This window comes from Miniopterus schreibersii (genome assembly GCF_964146895.1).
Source record: "Miniopterus schreibersii genome assembly, chromosome: 4".
Lineage (NCBI taxonomy): Eukaryota > Metazoa > Chordata > Mammalia > Chiroptera > Miniopteridae > Miniopterus > Miniopterus schreibersii.
In genome coordinates, this window is record NC_138105.1 from 13,892,236 (window position 1) to 13,913,108 (window position 20,873).

A 20,873-nucleotide genomic window follows, 5' to 3' on the forward strand; every position below is an offset into this window, starting at 1 on the left:
TATTAAAGTGTTTTTTGAAATGAATTTATTATAGTAAAAATTACATTTTTAAAAAAGCATTTCAAGAAGTGCTTAAATAAAGGGCACACATTAAGGTTTAAGTGATTTCTAAGTAATTTTGATATCTTCTTGTCATCTTATAGATTCATATTTCAGTTTTAGAATTACATAGTAACTATGACCAAGTAAAATATGCAGTGTTTTGAGCATTTGTGACATATATAGGATGTTGGCATAAAGTAATAAAAACACTTGTACCCTATTTTGATCATTTTTGCAAATGTCTTCATTTGTCATAAATTTATATTAAAAATAATTTTTAATAAAGAACAGGCCAGAAAACTAGAGTTGAAAGGATTCCCTAAATGTCATAGGGTTGGGAAATTTAACTTACTTTTTTTATTTTTCCACCTTTTATTTTGAAAACTGTCAAACCTGCAGAAAGGATAGTACAGTGAGCACCATCCACCCTTCACTTACAGTTGCCAAGTATTAACATTTGCTGTAGTGTAGTTCTGTCTCTCAGCACACGTATGGTGCATGCATAGTTTTTTCTTGCCTTCTCTATGCACTCTTTGAAAGTAAGTTGCAGGCATCATGATGTGTCAGCCCTAAATACCTCAGCATAATCTGCTGAGAGTGAGGGCATCTTCTACATTATCACAGTGTCATTATCCCCTCGGAGAAATTTAACACTGGTGTAATATTGTCTCAATCTGATGTCTAGTTACATGTTGCTAAATTGTCTCAAAATGTCCTTTCTGGCTGTTTTTCACTTCTTATTTTATTGCATTTTGTTATATTGATATCTTGGAAGAATGTAGGCCAGTTATTTTATAGAACATCGCATAATCTGAGTGAATTTTTTTATTGTTTCTTCATGATTAGATTCGGGTTAAACATTTTGACAAGAATACGTTGATGAGGTGTATACGTCCCACGTATCATATCAAAAGGCATATAATGGCACTTTGTCCCATTTTAGTGATACTAAGTTAATACACACCAGATTTCTTTATTCTAAAGGTGACTTTCCCCCCTTTTTTAATTAAAAATTGATCTGTGGGGGAGGGAGGAAAATAATACTTTGTAAGCTTCTGAATATCTGGTTCCCAATAACCCAAGGTTTTTGCATCCTTTGATGATCCTTGTCTGTTTCAGTTATTAAATTGGTGGTTGTAAAATGGTATCATTCTTTTCTCATTTATTAACTGAAATTCTTCTGCATAAAAGAGTACACTCCCTTTTTAAAATTCACAATTCTATATTTGTGTTTTTTAAATAACTTAACGCTGTCTACTTGGGGTCAGCTTTGTTTTTGACAGTGGACTCCTTAGGGTATAACTGAGAACTAGGGTGGGAAGCCCAGGTTCATGTGTTAGTTTTGCTGCTTACTAGCTTGGCAAGCTTGGGTAAATCACTTCATCTCTGTGTCTTTTTCTAACTTCATACCTCCTTGTGATGGTGACTAATAGAGTATATATGACAATCAATAAATTGAGAAATGCTATTATTAATGTCGTTATTCAGAATAATAACACATTACATCTTACATATCCTTGTACTTTGAATGCTTAACATATAGTCTACTACATTGAGTGCCTTGCTGAGTAAATGAAGTAAAATACTAATTTATAAATTAGTGAATTTGGGGGTACATGGTTTGCATCATTTGGGTTTTCTGTAATGATCCACTTATAGATAGATGATAGATAGATAGATAGATAGATAGATAGATAGATAGATAGATAGATCGATACAGATATATTGCAAAAATTCCACAGTCAATTTTAGTTGGCCATAAAAGCAAGAAAAACCCCCAGATGATTTCTCCCTTGAATTGTAAACTGCTGTCTGTGATGTTGTTTGTTCAGGCATGTGCCGATAAGCTGAAGAGAGAACTGGAGCTCTATGGGTGCCCCCCTGAGTTCCCAGAGGAGGAAGAGGAGGCGGAGGAAGCGAGGGCCGGGACGGAAGGCGTAATCATTAAGGATAAAGCCAAGGGGAAGAAGGTATGGTCGCTGGCGATACTTACTTTGGTTGATGTTTTATATTTATGCTTGTCTGATTTATTCATTCCAAGTACCAGCACAGTATGTATGTCTTTAAAAAGCTCACGGTGCCGGCTCCATCGCAGCTCCGTGGGACTCCTAGCATTCTAGTCTCCCTTTTTCTCTACAGCGAGAAACCTGACTCATTATTTACAGTATATTTATTTTTTTGTTCAGTCTTGATGTGTTAGTAGTTAAAGAATTGCTAACCTATAACCCTGGGAGAAATAGTTTTACTAACTAAAGGACAGTGTTTGTATATAGTTCTTTTTATCTTTTAGTTAACACACTGTTTTTCAAAGTTACTTCCATAGCTCCTTTCTTTCCCATCCCTTCAGAGTGGTTATGTCATATTTTTATAATGTAATTAGATACATTTATTATATCCGCGGTTCCTCCAACATTCTAGTTGATTTTTTTAAAAAATTCACCCTCGGACTTCTGGTCAAGATGGTGGAGTAGGTAAATGCTGTGCTTACCTCCTCCCAGGACCACACCAAAATCACAACTAAATTATAGATCAGCTGCCCTTGAGAACAACTTGAAGACTAGCTGAACAGAAGTCCTGTAACTAAAGGTATAAAAGAGAAGCCATATGGTGACCGACTATTAGTCAGAAATGAAAATAAACTAGATCATAAAGGTAAAATGATTTAAAAGATGGACATTTAAAAATAATTTACCCTTTGAGCCCGGTGGGCATGGCTCAGCGGTTGAGCATCAACCTGGGATCCAGGTGATCGGGGTTCGATTCCCCGTCAGGGCACATGCCCGGGTTGAGGCTCGATCCCCAGTCAGGGGCGTGCAGGAGGCAGCCGATCAGTGACTCTCTCATCATTGATGTTTCTCTCTCTCTCTCGCTCCCTCTCCTTTCCTCTCTCTGAAATCAATAAAGATATATTAAAAAATAATAATAATTTACTCTTTGTGCTGTAGAGCTGTGTTGGTTTGACAAATGCGTGGAGTCATGTTTCTACCACTACTGTACCATATGGAGCAGTTCCATCACCTCCAAAATTCCTTGTCCTGCCTTTTTACAGTTTAATTTTTTGCCTACTTCCAACCCCTGGTATTTGGTTGCCCTTTTGATATTGGTAAAGACTGGAAAACAAGCGAACTCTTGTGAGTATGATCTAAGCTATCACAACTAAAAATGAAGCATGTGATGTTGGGAGAAGGAAATAGGAAGGCTTGGTGTCGAGATCTTATCTTTGTGATGATGGTTCTTCATGGCTCCACCCATTTGGTAGTTTTCCTTAGTGTCAGAGTCCTGTACGCTTTGGCACGCAAAATAGTACATCTGAATCCTGCAGTTTTCTGACATACCAACAGCATTGTTTTAGAATTTAAAAAGTCACCAAATGGGATTATTCACTTACAGTTATTGTGGTCCTAGAATTTGTTACCAAGTTGCTGGCTGTTCTATGATGGAGTGTGTTTTTGCTGGTCATTTTCAGAGTAAGGCTGCTGCTAAAGCTGGATCTTCTAAATACCAGTGGGGTATTATGAGATCTCTCGGTCTGGCTGATAACGAGATAGTCAAATTCTCTGAAGCTGAACATTGGCTTGATTACTTCCCACCACTGGCTATTCAGGATCTGAAGAGAATGGGTTTGAAGGTATGCTTGTAACCCCATAGTTTATGAAAATATGAGGAACACATTTGTATTTATCTGATTCCATGAGATTTGGACCACCTCTTAATTTAGAATATGTTTCACCTGAATTCCTCTAATGACTTGGTACTCATACTGTCAGGTTAGAACCTAATGGGCCTCTTTGTGAGCAATAAAATACTTTGGTATTTGTTGTATTGGAATATATATCGATATATTAGTATTTAGTAGGAAGGAATTCTATTCAAAGAATATGAAGGAACCTAAGTCTAACTTGAATATTGAGGAATACTTAAAGGTGTTATTTAAATGTTCCTTTTTAATTTATTACAATTCCTATATGTTTAATATATAAATGTGTGTGTTTAAAAATACACATTAAAGATTAATAATTGTGATATATATTTAATAGGTGAAGCTTAACAATTTTGTTTTTAATATTTGATATAGTTGTTAGTTGGAAAATAAAGAGTAGAAGAGTAAATAATTGATTCATAGGAATTCTCATTCATAGAAACTATATGAAACTCAAAAATTACCTTTTCCTTTCTCCTGTAGATAGACTGGCGACGTTCCTTCATCACCACTGATGTTAATCCTTACTATGATTCGTTTGTCAGGTGGCAGTTTTTAACATTAAGAGAAAGAAGCAAAATTAAATTTGGGAAACGGTGAGTTTGTTGTCCTTCAGTATAAAAAAGCAAAATTCATATAATTCTTGCATTATAAATCAGTGCCCCATAGCCTACCTTTTTCTCTTATCCTTTCTCTTTTTTATGTTTTCTTTCTCTTTGTTCTCTTGTGTCCTTTGTTTTGTTTTTGCCTGGCCAGCGTCTTAATTTCTCTGAGCTGCTTAGTGTTTATGACAACCAGAACCAGGGAGAATGGGAGTGTTGGCTTTTATGATCTTACTAAAGATTCTATTCAGTATTCCCAGCCAAACAGAGAAATAACAATTTTATTTGTGTTTTAGTTTATTCTTTTGTTCTGTGAATTGTTTCTCTTCTTTGATATGTGGATTAATTAAAAGCTATTTGCATTTCATAAGTGAATTTAAATTTTAAACTTTTTTTGATGAAGGCAGAAATCTTTCATTAAATAACTAGATTGGCAATAGAACTACCCATAGCCTGGCCAGTGTGGCTCAGTGGTTGAACTTCGACCCATAGACCAGGCTGTCACTGCTTGATTCTGGGTCAGGGCATATTTCGGACTCCATCCCTGCAGGAGCTCCATCCCATTCGGGCTCCTCCTGCAGGAGGCAGTGGATCAGTGACTCTCATCATTGATGTTTCTGTCTTTCCCTCTCCCTTCCTCTCTCTGAAATCAATTAAAAAAAATTAAAAGAAAAAAAGAAGTCTTATTTAAAAAACAAAAAAGAACTGCCCATAAAAGCATAAATAATAGATGTAGACATTTGCTCAGTTAGAAGTTTTAGTTAGAAGAAATATTGTAAGATGTTAGGAGCAACACTGGCAAATATGGTAGGCTAAAACGTGTATATTACAGTAATATCTGTCACTTGCTTATTTTTTAGGTATACTATTTATTCTCCAAAAGATGGACAGCCTTGTATGGATCATGACAGACAAACTGGAGAGGTATTTATTTGTGACATAGAGGCGTTATCGTTAATAATTTTTCATATGGCCATAGAGTTTAAAAAGTAGATCAGAAGCCTAAAAAATAACTTTCTTCCAGTGCTAAAGTGAATAGTAGTGATACCCTGGTGATGGTGAAGAGGGAGGCAGAATGTCATTATAGGGACCTGTATCTTGCCGAGGACCTTGCTACTCCAAGAGTGGTCCTGGACCAGCTGCCTCAGCTTGTGGTAGAAAAGCACACAGTAAATTATTCCTAATTTTGTGAATTGAGTGAAGTAAGGGTAAATGATTTGCCTGAGGCGTTGGTCCAGTACACCAGCAATGCCAGGATCTGAACTTAGGAGTCCCAATAAGTGTGTCATTGTTTGTTTCCCCCTTTGAACACATTTGTTGTCTAGTGACTACCTTTCTTTCTTGCTTTTTTTTTTTTGAATTTTCAGTTTATTGATTTTAGAGAGAGAAAGGAAGGGGTGGAGAGAGACATTGATTTGTAGTTCCACTTATTTATGCATTTATTGGTTGTTTCTTATATATGCCCTGATTGGGGATCGAACCCACAACCTTTGTTTATGGGGACGATGCTCTAACCAACTGAGCTACCCAGCCAGGGCCTAGTGACTACTTTTCAAAATCAGCCCTCACTTTGGATAGAAGTGAGAGTTGATTAAAAATTGGGAAGATTCGAGACACTTCAGAAGGCCCAGTTTACTGACTTTGTTAAGTTTTGTATAGTCAATGGTAGCAATGTCCTAAATTGCAGCAGTATATTATAATTTTTCAGTGCATTTCCTATCCATTATCTTCTGTGTTCCTCATGGTAATCCCGTGTGAGGCTCACAGAGATTGTGACTCCCTTGGGCCAAGCCACTAGTAAGGGCCCAAGCTAGGTTTTGATGCACATCTTCTGACCCCTGGCCCAGTGTATGTCTGTGATGACTGCTCTGTGGTATTGCTATCTTCTAATTCTCATTTTGGCAAAACCCCTGTTTTAATTAATTACTCTGGTACACCTTTTTTTTTTTCTGTCGTCTTGTCTCAAGGGAGCTCTCAGCAAACATCCTTATTTAGTTGAGTCTGGGTCTTCTTTGCCAGTCCTCTGGGGCTGAAGGGTGGTCCCCCAGCTCACTTCTCACGCACTAGACTTCCATGTGGATACGATCAGACACCACTGGCAGTCTCTTCATTGGAAGAAAAAATTAGTCTAACAATGCAGGGACTCGTTTTAGAAATTTGAATTAGATCTCTTACATAGGTGTAACCCAAGTCTTTTTCCCCCTCAGTTTTTGTTTTGTTTATTTGCTTAGGGTGTTGGACCTCAGGAATATACTTTAATCAAGTTGAAAGTGCTTGAACCATACCCATCCAAATTAAGGTAGGTTTGCCAAAGAGTTACTGCTTCAGCTTTTTGAATATCAGATAGCTGCAATAGAATCCACAACATTTTTTTTTTTTGCTTTACTATGTCTTTTTCCTTCTTAGTGGCCTGAAAGGGAAAAATATCTTCTTGGTAGCTGCTACTCTTAGACCTGAGACCATGTTTGGACAGACAAACTGTTGGGTTCGCCCTGATATGAAGTACATTGGGTTTGAGACGACGAATGGTGATATATTCATTTGCACCCAAAGAGCTGCCAGGAATATGTCATACCAGGGTTTTACCAAAGACAGTGGCGTGGTGCCTGTTGTTAAGGAATTAATGGGAGAGGTAAGTTGGGTAGCAATTTTAGTGCATACATTTAGAGGAAAAATTTCAACAGTGAAGATTGAGGAAAAAGCATTTTAAAAACACTTTGTAATTGAGGTATACATATAGTCAAATGTGTAAATCATAAGTGTGTATTTTGGTGCATTTTCATATGTGAATACACTCATGTAAGCATCACCCAAATCACAATAGAGAACATTCCAGTTTTCCAGAAGGCTCCCTCATGTCCATTTCCTAGTGAGAACTCACCCCCTCCTGCCAAGGTATTCCACTGTTTGGCTGCACCACATTTTAGTTAGCCATTCGCTGTCATGGGTATTTTGAATTGTTTCCTGTCTTTTTCTGTTATAAGCAGTGCTCACATCTCATTAGTACCTGATGTTGTTCCGTCTGAGCAGTTTTTGGGAACAGTATTAATGACACAAATTTTTAACTGTCTCTAATGCAACTTCTTTCCATGTTAATTTGAGCAGATTCTGCAGTGAGGAAAATGAAAAATTCTGGGTGGTATAAATTAAAAATAGCTTTCAGCCTTTCATACCCTTACAGTAGTTAGCCTTTACCTATATCACCGTAAGTTCTGTAAAAGCAGCTTATCTGTACGAATAAAGTGGGATGGGTGGAAACTGTGGAACCGAAAAGTTCATTTCTCAGCTAAACAAGCAGCTATAAGCCATTTTTGCATATAACAATATGGGTCCAATATTGTTGGATCTTCTGAATTTTTTTAAGAGAAACTAGATACATCTTTTAAATTCAATTTGTCTTCCCAGTTATTTAAAATGGATATATAGTAGTCTAGCTTGTTGAAGGTCTCATATTTTATTAAATAATTTTTCTATCATTTAAAGTTTTATTTGTTCCCATGTTAACACAGCATTGGGCAGACTTCTCAAAGAAAAACATGTGTTTTTTTTTAACTTTGAGGTAAATTCAAATATTGGATTTCTGGGTCTGAGTTGTGTGAACATTTTTGTGGCCCTTGTTACGTATTCTGTGTCGCTTCCCTCAAGAAGTGTGATCTCACAAGCAGTGTGTCGGTGTGCTCGTTTCCTTACTGCCTGAGTAATTACTTACAGTTAGTTTTGGTCTCGCTGGTATACAAGAATGAGTTTTGCTTTCCTTCATATGGTTTTGACTACTAGAATCTTGGACTTAAAAAGTAACAGTGTTTTCAACTTCACTGGTTAAAATATGCTTCTCTACCTCTTACGCTCACCTTTCTCGTACACAGGAGATTCTCGGAGCTTCACTCTCTGCGCCTTTAACATCTTACAAGGTGATCTTCGTTCTCCCGATGCTCACCATTAAGGAGGCTAAAGGTAAGGGGTCTGCCTCTGCGTCGAAATGCCGTGGTCATCACGGCATTTCATCAGCTCCACGCTTTGTTTTATAAGGCACTGGTGTGGTCACAAGTGTTCATCAGCTCCACGCTTTGTTTTATAAGGCACTGGTGTGGTCACAAGTGTTCCCTCGGACTCCCCTGACGATTTGGCTGCCCTCAGAGACTTGAAGAAGAAGCAGGCGAGTAGCTGAGTGTCACATCCTTGTTTGCTCGTCACCTAACTGGTCCGGTGCCTCTGAGCTGCGCTGTGGGATTGGGCCAAAGAGCCAGGCCTGTAACTTTCAACTGCAATCTCCAACCTCTTTCTTGATGTTTATGTATTTTCCTGTGGTTTGAATTTTGAATATAATGTTTCGTAGAATTTTTTTTTTTTTTAAAAGGCTTTATTTTTTTAGAGCAGTGTTAGGTTTACAACAAAATTGAGAGGAAGGTACTGAGAGTTCCCAAGTACCCTCTGCCCCAGCACACGAATAGCCTCCACATTATCAACATCACTCACCAGAATGGTATGTTTTTTACCAAGACAGACCTACATTGACACATCTTAATCACCCCAAATCCCTAGTTTACCTTAGGGTTTAATCTTGGTGGTGTACATTCTGCAGGTTTGGAAAGATGTATAATGACATATATCCATCATTATGATTCCATACAGGGCATTTTCACTGCCTTGAAAGTTCTCTGCGCTTTTCCTGTTCATCTCTCCTCCCTTCTACCACTGATCTTCTGGTCTTCATGCTGTTACCTTTTCCGGAATGTCATGTAGTTGGAATCATACAGTATGTAGTCTTCTCAGATGGATGTCTTTCACTTAGCAACATGCGTTTAAAGTTTCTCCATGTCTTCACAGCTTGATGGCTTCTTTTCTTTTTCTTTTCTTTTAATCCTCCCCAAGGATATTTTTTCCATTCCTTTTTAGAAAGTGGAAGGGGGGGGCGGGGAGAGAAAGAAAAAGAAACATTGATGTGAGAGAGACACATCAATTGGTTGCCTCCCTCATGCACCCAGACCAGGGCCAGTGATTGAGCCTGCAACCGAGGTATGTGCTCTTGACTGGAATGGAACCCGAGGCTCTTTGCTCTAACCACTGAGAAAAGCCTGCTAGGGCTTGATGGCTTATTTCTTTTTAGTGCTGACTGATCTTCTGTTGTCTGGATGTACCATGGTTTACCTGTCCATTCACTTACTGAAGGACATCTTGATTGCTAACAAGTTGGTTGGCAATTATGAATAAAGGTGCTATAAAGATTCATGTGCAGTTTTTGTTTTTTTTTTAAAAATATGTTTTTATTGATGTTAGAGAGAGGGGGAGGGAGAGGGATAGAGAGATAGAAACATCAATGAGAGAGAAACATAGATTGGTTGCCTCATGCACACCCCCACTGGGGATCAAGCCTGCAACCTGGGCATGTGCCCTGACCAGCAATTGAACCGGCAACCTCTTGACTCATGGGTCGATGCTCAACTACTGAGCCACTCTGGCTGGGCTTTGTGCAGTTTGTTTGTTTTTGTGTGGACATAACTTTTCAGCTCTTTTGAGTAAATACTATAAGAGAATATGTTTAGTTTTGTATGAAACTGCCAAACTGTCTTCCAAAGTAGCTGTACCATTTTGCATTTTCACTATGTGAGTGTTCCTGTTGCTCCATGTCCCCATCAGCATTTGGTGTTGTCAGTGTTCAGAATTTTGGCCATTTTAATAGGTGTGTAGTGGTTTCTCATTGTTCTTTGATTTATTTTATTTTAAAAGAATAGTTTATTGATTTTTAGAGAGAGAGGAAGGTAGAGGCAGAGCGCGCGAGAGAAACCTCTGTGTGATCAGCAGCCTCTTGCATGCCCCCCACCAGGGATCAAGCCCACAACCGGGGCATGTACCCTTGACCAGGAATCGAACTTGCAGCCTCCTGGTGCACAGGAGATGCCCAACCAATTGAGCCACACCAGCCAGGGCTCATTGTTGTTTTGATTTACATCTCCCTGTGATGACATCTGATGTGGAGCGTCTTTTTATATGCTTATTTGCCCTCTCTACATCTTTAGTGAGGTGTGTCTGTTAAGGTCTTTGGCTCATTTTTTAATCTGGTTGTTTTCTTATTGTTGAGTTCTTCATATATTCTTGATAACAGCCCTTTATCAGATGCATCTTTTGTAAATATTTTTCCCCAGTCTGTTGCTTCTCTTGTAATTCTTTTGATATTGTCTGTTGCAGAGCAGAAGTTTTTAATTTCTTATCAATAATTGAAGTCCAGCTTCTCAGTTATTTTTTTCATGGATTCTTTGGTGTTGTATCTAAAAAGGCCATATCCAAGATCATTTAGGTTTTTTCCTGTTATTGTCTAGGAGTTTTATGGTTTTGGGTTTTACATCTAGGTCTATGATCTATTTTGGGTTAATTTTTGTGAAGTGTGTGAAGCCTGTGTTTAGATACATTTTTTTGCATGTGTATGTCCATTGGTTCCAGCATTAGTTGTCTAAGAGACTGTCTTTGCCTCATTGTATTGACTTTGCTCCTTTGTCAAACATTCATTGACTGTATTTATGGGGATCTATTTCTGGGCTGTCTGTTCTGTGTCACTGATCTGTTTGTTCTTTTGCCAGCTCCACAGCGTCATGATTACTATAGTTTTATAGTAAGTCTTGAAGTTGAATAGCGTCAGTCCTGCAGCTTTGTTCTTGTCCTTCAGAATATAGTTGTCTATTCTAGGTCTTTTGCTTCTCCATAAAAACTTTAGAATTAGTTTGTCAATATCCATAAAATAAATTGCTGGGATTGCATTAAATCTATAGGTCAAATTGGGAAGAACTGACATTTTGAAACTATTGAGTCTTTCAACCCATGAACATGGGATATTTCTCCCTTTTTTTAGCTCTTTGATTTTGTTCATTAGAGTTTGGTAGTTTTCCTCATATAGATAGATCATATATATATTCTATTAGGTTTTTCACCTAAGTATTTAATTTTTTCAATGTTAATGTAAACAGTATTCTGTTTTTAATTTTAAAGTCCACCTGCTCTTTATATAGGAACACAATTGCCTTTTGTTTATTAACCATGTATCCTGCAATCTTGCTATAATTATTATTAGTTCCAGGAGGGTTTTTTGGTGGTTTTGATTCTTGTTGGATTTTCTCCTTTTCTTTTCTTGCCTTATTGCATTAGCAAGAACATCTAGTGTGGTGTTAAAAAGGAGTGATGAGAGGGGACATCCTTGCCTTTACCTGTTCTTAGTGGGAAAGCTTCGAGTTTTTCATCATTAAGTATGATGTTAGCTCTAGGTTTTTTATAGTCTTTATGAAGTTGAGCAAGTCACTCTCTATTCTAGTTTTCTGAGAGTTTTTACCATGAATGGGTGTTGGATTTTTTCAAGTGCTTTTTTTCCCCATCTGTTGATACGGTCATATGAATTTTTCTTTTAAATTGATTAATGTGATAGGTTTCATAAAACTTTTGAAAAGTTTTCTGATATCACATTTTCATTGCAACCTAGAATATGAACCTCGTTTTAAGTGTTCTGTGTGTGTGTGTGTGTATGTGTCAATTTTTGCTTTTGACTATACACTTTCATCATTTAAGCTATTCATTATAACTTAAACTGTTGAGTTTTTTAAAGTAATAGATCCCTTCTTGAGATATTTGCTAAAGATAAAAAATTGCTCTGTATGGGAAGGAGAAGAAATAATAGCTTTTAAAAAAGTTTGGAGGTTTCTCCTTTCAGTGGTTTTATCAATAAATTGTTGTTCATTAACGTTAACTTTCAAATTTTTTTGTAGGCCTTACGAGCAAAGTATGGAATTAGAGATGACATGGTCTTGCCATTTGAGCCAGTGAGTACATAGATTATTCAGTGTATTCATATCCATATCTTTACCAGAGGGAAAAAAATAGAGCTAGCATTTTCTGGTTACAAAATTAAATAATTAATGGACTATGGAAATAAGAGGGAATTTACTTGATAGTTTATTTTAACTTGATGTCATCTGTGGCAGGTAAGACTGAGAGAAAAACTAACAATAAGCATTTTCTTAGCACCTGCCACCTGAAATTCTGGAACAAACAAGTGGCTTTTTAGCATCATCAATTTTATAGTAGCTTATTTTGCTAGTTTGGCCAATTTCCAGGCTTCTGAGGACAAAATTTTGCCATATTACTGAGGAATGTTTATGTTTTCATATTAGTGCCTGCAGAAGAAAAAATTTAAATTACTAGCGAATAACTTTCATGAAAAATCCAGAAGACTTATTAGAAACCAAAAACAAGACCCTCCAAAAACTTAGTTGTTTACACAATTTTGCTAGTTTCAGTGTTAAATGTTTAGTTAATTGAATGCCGGTGGAGGCGTGAGAGCTGGGGAAGATGTGTGTGTAGTAAGGGAGGGGCAGTGTGGGGCTTGCTGCACGGGGTCTGGGTACTTGCTGTGGAGAGGAGCAAGACGAGTTCACACCTGGAGGTTTACTTGGTAGTCATTCTGTGGTTACCTAATGTTTGGTACTGCTGCGATACATAAAATCGGAAATGACTTCTGTGGACAGTAGAGGCAAAAGGACTGTGCCCCGTAGGGCTGTTTTTGTGTTCATTAGGGGTGAATGAGTTCCTGACATTTTTGTTCTTTGCAGGTGCCAGTCATTGAAATCCCAGGTTTTGGCAGTCTTTCTGCTGTAACCATTTGTGATGAGTTGAAAATTCAGAGCCAGAATGACCAAGAAAAACTTGCAGAAGCAAAGGAAAAGTTATACCTAAAAGGGTTTTATGACGGTGTAAGTAATAATTTTTTATTGTTTTTGTTTGGTTTACTCCATGCTCTGTGATTTTCTTCTTAATGATTTAAAAAATACATAGAAAAATTCAGTAGAGTTTCATAGGTCATATACTGACCTATGACAGATTATTATGAGATTAATAAGATATTCTTCTATTTCCAAACTTTTTAAAATCTTTTTTTAGGGGGATAATAGTATTTACAGAAATTACATTTTTGTGTCCTGTAGGAGTCTCTTAAGGAATGAATTTCTTGAGAAGATATTTAAAATGAGCTCATGTTATTATGCACTAAACTCCAAAGAATTGTGTGGATAATACTTTTCCCTTCTTTTGCTCTTTAAATTAAGATGTTCATGTTTTAAATAAGCAGTTTCATTCAGTTCATTACTTTACTTGTTAACGTCTGCTAAATGCCAGGTGAGCACATCAAGCATGATCTCAGCCTTAACTGTGCACATGTTAATGTCATTTACTACATTCCCATGGAAAAGACACTAGGTTAGAGAAAGTAAAAGTTCAACTAATGTGTTAGTTGCTTGAGGTTAAAGTGAAGATTTAAAACAACGTTTTTCAATTATTGTTGACATGCAATATTATATTAGTTTCAAGTGTACAATGTAGTGGTTAGACATTTATATAAGTTATCAAGTGATCACCCCGATAAGTCTGGTACCCATCTGACACCGTACATAGTTAAAATGAAGATATTGAAGGACATAAATGAGATTTTTTTTTTTTAACCTTTACTGTCGTTTTTCTAGATAACCAAAAATTGGTTATATGTCTTTTAAGTTACTTACACATTTTGAGTGATAATAAAAGCCAGCACTTATGTAGTACTTACATATTAACTTATTTAAATCTCAAAATAACCTTAGGGAGTAGTAGGCACTATTTTCTCCATTTTACAGATGAGAAAATCGATGCACTAAGTGATTAAATAACTTACCCAGGATCAGCCAGATAGCCAGCAAGTGACTGAACTGAGATTCAAACTAGGCAACTTGGCTCTAGGATTTGTGTTCTTAACCACTGTATTGTAATGATCGAGAAGTATGACTTCATAATGATGAATTAAATAGATATGAAGCATTTTGGTAATGGTAGAGGATTGGAAGGTTAAAAAGGAACTTGTGTCTTTCACTTAGAAACTGTTTGAGAGAGACACAGGAGTCAGGAGGTCAGTTTCAACTGGAAAGGGGATGGTGGCTTAGAGCTTTGACAACAATGGCAAGCTAATACTTTGCCCTAGAATTAAATTTCCCCACTATGTAAAAGGCAGAGCTGAAAAACAATAGCCTTCCTCCAGTCTAAGTTTATCACATGGCCGAGCAAAGGAGACTGCTTGCTGGCAACTGGTAGATTTGGAAAGAGAAGCCTAAATGGGGCTGAGCTGAATATGCTCAGTCCCTTCTCCCAGAGCCTTCAGGAATGAGGTGAGTTAGTGTAGTGGAGTTACCTGCACACAGAAACCTGAGCTGTGGAGAGGAAGTGAACGCTTCTTTCTAATCTTGTTCACGATGGCTATCCTAATTATACTAAAGGAAAAACAAATATGTTACAAATATGAGTTTTCCAGCTATGCCAAAATAAAAAGTTAAGGTTATAAATGTGATAAATGTCACCCTAAAAATACTGTGGGTTTGTGGGTGGAAGTACATTTAATTAGGGAAAAATTTGGTGGGGGGAACTCAAAGCAAATTTTAATGATTTTTTTATGATTTTTTCCCTTCACTCTTATCCTCTTAGGTAATGTTGGTGGATGGATTTAAAGGACAGAAGGTCCAAGACGTAAAGAAGACCATTCAGAAAAAGATGATTGACGTTGTAAGTGATGGGCTCTCCTCTGAAGGCTGTTTTAGGAGAAAAGGTTTTAGTTACTAGACAGACTTTCCAGTGTTAATGAGCAGTGAGCCTGTAGTAGAACCGTGAGCTTTATTAAAGGTAGTGTAGAGCTTTGTGGCAGAAAATAGGAGAGCTCTTTGGCAATTCATTTAAGGAGAACTTCCCGCCCGCATTGCTGATGAAAGCAGTGGCGTGTCATCCCCGTGTTCGCTGTGATCCTCATATCCTCAGCTTTGCCCTCTGCTTGAGAGGCTCTCTTACCCTCTCCAGACAGTGGACCTTCACTGCTCGCTTGCTTCCGTCGGCATAGGGAGGATCAGTTCTGTCTGCAGAGTGTGGTGTTAGGATGTCTGGGGCTCTAACGCCTCTTTAAAAGACTTAGTCTTCCTCTTTTCAGCCTCATCTTACCTCTTTCAGAACTGTCTTGTGCCTTTGATTCCTGAGTTTTTTGCAGGTTCTGCAGTGCAAAGCGGATCGCTTATCAGCTTTGCCTGCTGCCGGCCTGGAATTCAGCCAGCTTCTTTCGGCCTGCTAACAGTTAGCACCCGTCCTGCTTTCTTGTCTTTTTATTGGTGTTGTGAGAGGGAGCAGAGTTAAATGCCTGTTTTTAATTCACTGTCTTGAACAAAAGTCCCAGCTATTGAAGTTCAACATGAGGAACTGCATTTAAGAACACAGAGCAACGAATCATTTTATGAATAATAATGCTGAATATTATTTTAAAAAGTTATCCTTGCTTAACAAGTTTGGGACCATAATACATTAAGAGATACTTATATAGGGTGTCCCCCCAAAAATGTATACACACCCTTTAAGTAATTATAAAGACAGTGTTTATTAAATACATTTCATTTTCAAAATGGAGCTGTCAGCTATTGAAGTGTGTATACATTTTTTGGAACACCCTATATTTGATAATAAATAGAATTCATAGTCAGTTTTCCAGTGGGAATTTTTCATGACACTATAAGTCTTTAGTAACAATGTTCTCTAATTTTTGTGCATCTATTTTTAAAAAAAGTCTCATGCATTTAATTTTCTATTTTCTTTATATGGTTATTGTAACAAAGATAAAAGGAGGACCTCGTAGGCTGCCTAACCTCCAAGCCATAGTCTTAGAAATGATTAACCTTCTTTGATTTTTCCATGGAAGAGGAGTATTCTACTTAGAGAAGGTGATCCATTTGACAAAAATGCACACCTTTTCAAAAACAAGTGTTGTATGGGTTTGGATTTCTGGCAGGCCCGTCCCCCTGGGTCTCTCACAGTTCTCTGCGCCAGAGCAAACTGGCCTTGAACCATGGCCTGGCCTCTGCCTATAGGCTACAGGCACTGAAATGGATTGCACAGTGGGAAAACCCCCCAAAACCAAGCGTTGAATAGAAAATAAGGCAGGTAACTTGACCCTGGGAAGTAGGAAGATACAATGAAAATGCACTTAAAAAAAAGTTGTTATCATTGAGGATTAGATATTGACTTGATATCTATTTGATATATTTTTATTTACTTTCATTTAGGGAGATGCATTTATTTACATGGAACCAGAGAAACAAGTTATGTCCAGGTCTTCAGATGAATGCGTCGTGGCCCTGTGTGACCAGTGGTCAGTCAGTCTCTTCTGTAGCAAGAAATTTCCTCCAGTCACTTTCTTTCCCCTTTTGACTTGTATTTTTTTCTAATCAATTTGTGGACTCCCAGGTACTTGGATTACGGAGAAGAGAACTGGAAAAAGCAGACATCCCAGTGCTTGAAGAACCTGGAAACGTAAGATGGGAGGAAGTGATGAGGGAAGGGAAAGGAGGTGAGAGACATGGAAGATAAAGGTGAAGAGAGACACTATTTTTTCCTCTCTCCAGATTCTGCGAGGAGACCAGGAGGAATTTTGAAGCTACCTTAGGTTGGCTACAAGAGCATGCTTGCTCAAGAACTTACGGTTTAGGTGAGCAAACCTCAAAATTTTCTGTTGGAATGACTTTGGCAAATTAACCCTTTTACCTTTTCCCCCTGTCTTCTAGGATTTTTCTGAATTGGAAGTGACAGCCTTCGGTTCGAGGGTGAGGGAAACTAAGATGTGGTTTCCCTACCCTCTACCCCTACCCTCTAACCCAGTTTGCTCTTTATTTACCATTTTACTTTTATTAATTATTCAAGAAATTTAAAAACTTTCTCTGTAAGCCGCTTTATAGATGCTATAGAACTATTCTTAAAATGTGGATTTATAGATGAAGTGTCTCTTAGGTCCTTCTTGCATTAATTTTCTTCTTTTTATCTGGCAGGTACTCGTCTGCCTTGGGATGAACAGTGGCTAATAGAGTCGCTCTCTGATTCCACTATTTACATGGCGTTTTATACAGTGGCACACCTGTTGCAGGGGGGTAACTTGCGTGGACAGGCAGAATCTCCACTGGGCATCAGGTTGGTAAATGGATGAAGGAAAGAAGCCTAGTTTGTCAGCAAGACGTGATCTTTTGATTCATGTATTGAAGGTTCTTTTTCCATATTTAGTCTTCATAAGAATTCATTTATCGGCCCTGGCTGGTGTGGCTCAGTTGGCTGAGCGTTGTCTTGTGCACCAAAAAGTCGCCGGTTCGATTCCCTGTCAGGGCACATACCCAGGTTTCCGGTTCGATTCCCGGTTGGGGTGTGTGCAGGAGGTAACCAGCTGATGTTTCTCTCTCACATCAATGCTTCTCTCTCTCTCTCCCTTCATCTCTCTAAAAAACCAATGAAAACATATTAACGAACATTCATTTGAACTGAGAAAAAGTAATAATAGCCCCTCCTCTGTTATTATTATCCTTCCTTCATTTTTTATGGGAGTTTATTGTCCTCGTTTGTTACCCTAACTACATTGAGATTCCTAATTTATGGTTAGATTGAAATACTGATTCTTTCTAAAAAAATTATATGTATATATTGTTGCTGTTATTGTTTGTTTGTTTTACTTTTAATACAGACCACAGCAGATGACCAAGGAAGTTTGGGATTATGTTTTCTTCAAGGAGGCTCCATTTCCTAAGACTCAGATCCCAAAGGAAAAATTAGATCAGCTAAAGCAAGAGTTTGAGTTCTGGTATCCTGTGGATCTTCGAGCCTCTGGCAAGGATCTTGTTCCAAATCATCTTACATATTATCTTTATAATCACGTGGCTATGTGGCCAGAGCAAAGGTGAGTGCTAAAAAAGATGTGGACTGAATGTATTGCTTATGGACACGGTGTCTCATGGCTTCAAATGCATGAGAAGTTATTGTGCAGGGTATAGATTTGCCAATTGCACTGGCATCAGATATCTACAATTATTTATATTTTACTTTATACAAAGATGCACTATTGTAGACATTATTTCGTCTTGTTTTTTCATGTAATAATACACTTCTGAGATCTTTTTATGTCCATATATATAGCCCTGCCTGTGTTTTTTAAATACTTACATAGTAATTTACTGTATGTCTGTCTGCACCATAGTTTTTATAACCAATTCTTTGCTAATGGACACTTTAGTAATTTTTATTTGTTTCCTGTTATAAACAGGGCATAATAAATATCCTTGTGCATTTGTCTTAGCAAAGTTTTACGAATCTTTTAGCATTTACCTCAAAATTTCAAGCCTAAAACACAGTCTTTAAGGTTTTTTTTCTGTCTTTAAACATTTATCTGTAAAGTGACAAATGGCCTGTAGCTGTGAGAGCAAATGGACATCTCCTCCTCAACTCTGAGAAGGTAAGGCTCATTGAGAGTTAAAAATCCTGCAGAAAGCTTTTCAGATTTAGGAAGTTATACTTTTTTCATTAATGAAATAAAGAATATGAAAATCATAGAGTTAAAATATCTTACATTTAAAATGTTTAAGACTACCAGCATAAATTAAAGTTTTATCTTTAAAACTGAGTGTGTAGCCTGACCAGCGTGGCTCGGTGGTTGAGCTTTGACTCATGAACCAGGAGATCACGGTTCGATTCCTGGTCAGGGCACATGCCCAGGTTGTGGGCTCTATCTCCAGTCAGGGGCGTGTAGGAGGCATCCGATCAATGACTCTCTCATCACTGATGTTTCTCTCTCTCTCTCTCCCTCTTCCTTCCTCTCTCTGAAATTAATAAAGACATATTAAAAATAAATAAATAAAATTGAGTGTGTAGCCCGGCTGGTGTGGCTCAGTTGATTGGATGTCATCCCCGTCACCAGGTGGATTCCCGGTCAGGGCACATGCTGAGGTTGTGGTAGGGGCCGTGCGGGAGGCAGCCAGTTGATGTATTGTTCTCACATTGATGTTTCTCTCCCTTCCTCCCTCCCTCTCACTTCCTCTCTCTCTCAAAATCAATAAAAATATTTTTAAAAAATAAAATAAAATTGAGTGTGTAGATAGTATTAATTGAAGGGAGGGACCTATTATAACATATTTAGTTTCACAAAAGGTGGCATGAATTGTGACTGGAGCAGAGAGAGAGACAAAAAGAAACAGAGACAGAGATAATAAATGCGAAGGCCTTAGAGTGTCTTTTCCATTAAGTTGAGAAAATAGTTTGGTGAGTTTTGTTTCCTGTTTTATACTGCGACTGGTCACTAAATTAGAATAATAGAATTTTGGAGTTTGTTGTAACGTGACATTTTCTTTGGTCTCAACATTGTTGTATTATACACTGTACTGATTTTATTGGTACAAGATACTTTATTGCCATGTAGTGAAAAATTGATGTAATAATCACCTCTCTTTGGTATCACCAAAGTGATGATAAAGACATAAAAAATTTAAAATAATAAAGATTACTAGGTTGTGCACTGTGCCTCCTTAGATGTGCTGCCCTCAGCACAATTTAAACCAAATATTGTGACCCTAATGACAGGAAGGTCCCTAAAACCCCAATAACTGAGCTCATGGGTTAGTCCATTTATTTCTGAATTACTAATTAATATAAAGCAACTGAAGTGTTCCAGAGTTATGGTGGAATAATTCCACATGCGTAAACTAATAGTATCGTTTAATGGAAAGAGCAGTGGACTATTCTAGCTCTCATTCACTGGCTGAGTTACCCACAGAAGTCACCATCGACTGGACTTCAGTCTTCAGCTCTGTAAGAGTAGTTTAGGGTATCTTTTTCTTTTCACCTTTCTCACCCTTTTTGTCTTTATCTGATTGTGGCCAACCCACTTAATTTGACTTGGTTGATGGGGTCTGTTTCATTTATGTATAGTCTCACTAATGCCCACTCACTGGCTTTCTATTCCAGATGTCAAAATCCACGGGCAACTTTCTCACTTTGACCCAAGCTATTGAAAAATTTTCAGCTGATGGTGAGTATACTTTTTTTTTTTTTAAGAATAGTTTATTTAATTTAAGAGAGAGAGAGGAAGGGAGAGGGAGAGGGAGAGAGAGAAACATCGATATGAGAGCACAACATTGATTGGCTGCCTCCTGCTCGCCCCCCACTGGGATTGAGCTCGAGACCTGGGCATGTGCCCTTGGCAGGGAACGGGACCGGTGACCAGCAGGCCACACCAGCCAGGGCGAGTATACTTTTTTATTATTGCTGTTGTATAGAGTTCGATTCTTTTCAGATTACACAGGCAATTTAAAATTGTTTTAATTTTATTGCTTTTCTCTTTTGCTTTTACCAACACATTAAAGTATTCATGTTTTCTTTGTATACAAGTGCCATACTGTTGAAAACATAAGAATTGCCAAGACACAACAATATTGAAAGTAGGCTAGTTAATAACCCTCCCATGGCCTCTAAGTGTTCAGGTGAAAGGAAGAGACGCACGTCTCTCACTTTAAATCAAAAGCTAGAAATGATTAAACTCAGTGAGGAAGGCATGTCGAAAGCCGAGATGGGCTGAGAGCGAGGCCCTTTCCTCAGTTAGCCAAGCTGTGAGTGCAAAGGAAAAGTTACTGAAGGAAATTAAAGGTACTACTCCAGTGAACACAGGAGTAGTAAGAGAGTGAAACAGC

At 37.8% G+C, this 20,873-nt stretch overlaps 1 protein-coding gene across 1 annotated transcript in view; it reads left to right on the forward strand.

Annotated features, from left to right (window-relative positions):
• LARS1 (leucyl-tRNA synthetase 1) overlaps nt 1-20,873 on the forward strand; it is a 49,536-nt gene that overhangs the window by 10,872 nt on the left and 17,791 nt on the right. Inside the window, exons 5-22 of the mRNA XM_081136921.1 lie at nt 1,875-2,012; nt 3,509-3,670; nt 4,226-4,338; nt 5,205-5,268; nt 6,576-6,643; nt 6,751-6,976; nt 8,211-8,298; nt 8,424-8,500; nt 12,093-12,146; nt 12,936-13,076; nt 14,830-14,907; nt 16,443-16,528; nt 16,624-16,689; nt 16,782-16,864; nt 17,202-17,340; nt 17,882-18,094; nt 18,589-18,646; nt 20,152-20,215. Coding sequence (XP_080993047.1) covers nt 1,875-2,012; nt 3,509-3,670; nt 4,226-4,338; nt 5,205-5,268; nt 6,576-6,643; nt 6,751-6,976; nt 8,211-8,298; nt 8,424-8,500; nt 12,093-12,146; nt 12,936-13,076; nt 14,830-14,907; nt 16,443-16,528; nt 16,624-16,689; nt 16,782-16,864; nt 17,202-17,340; nt 17,882-18,094; nt 18,589-18,646; nt 20,152-20,215 — 1,918 coding nt within the window. The remainder of the gene's footprint in view (nt 1-1,874; nt 2,013-3,508; nt 3,671-4,225; nt 4,339-5,204; nt 5,269-6,575; nt 6,644-6,750; nt 6,977-8,210; nt 8,299-8,423; nt 8,501-12,092; nt 12,147-12,935; nt 13,077-14,829; nt 14,908-16,442; nt 16,529-16,623; nt 16,690-16,781; nt 16,865-17,201; nt 17,341-17,881; nt 18,095-18,588; nt 18,647-20,151; nt 20,216-20,873) is intronic.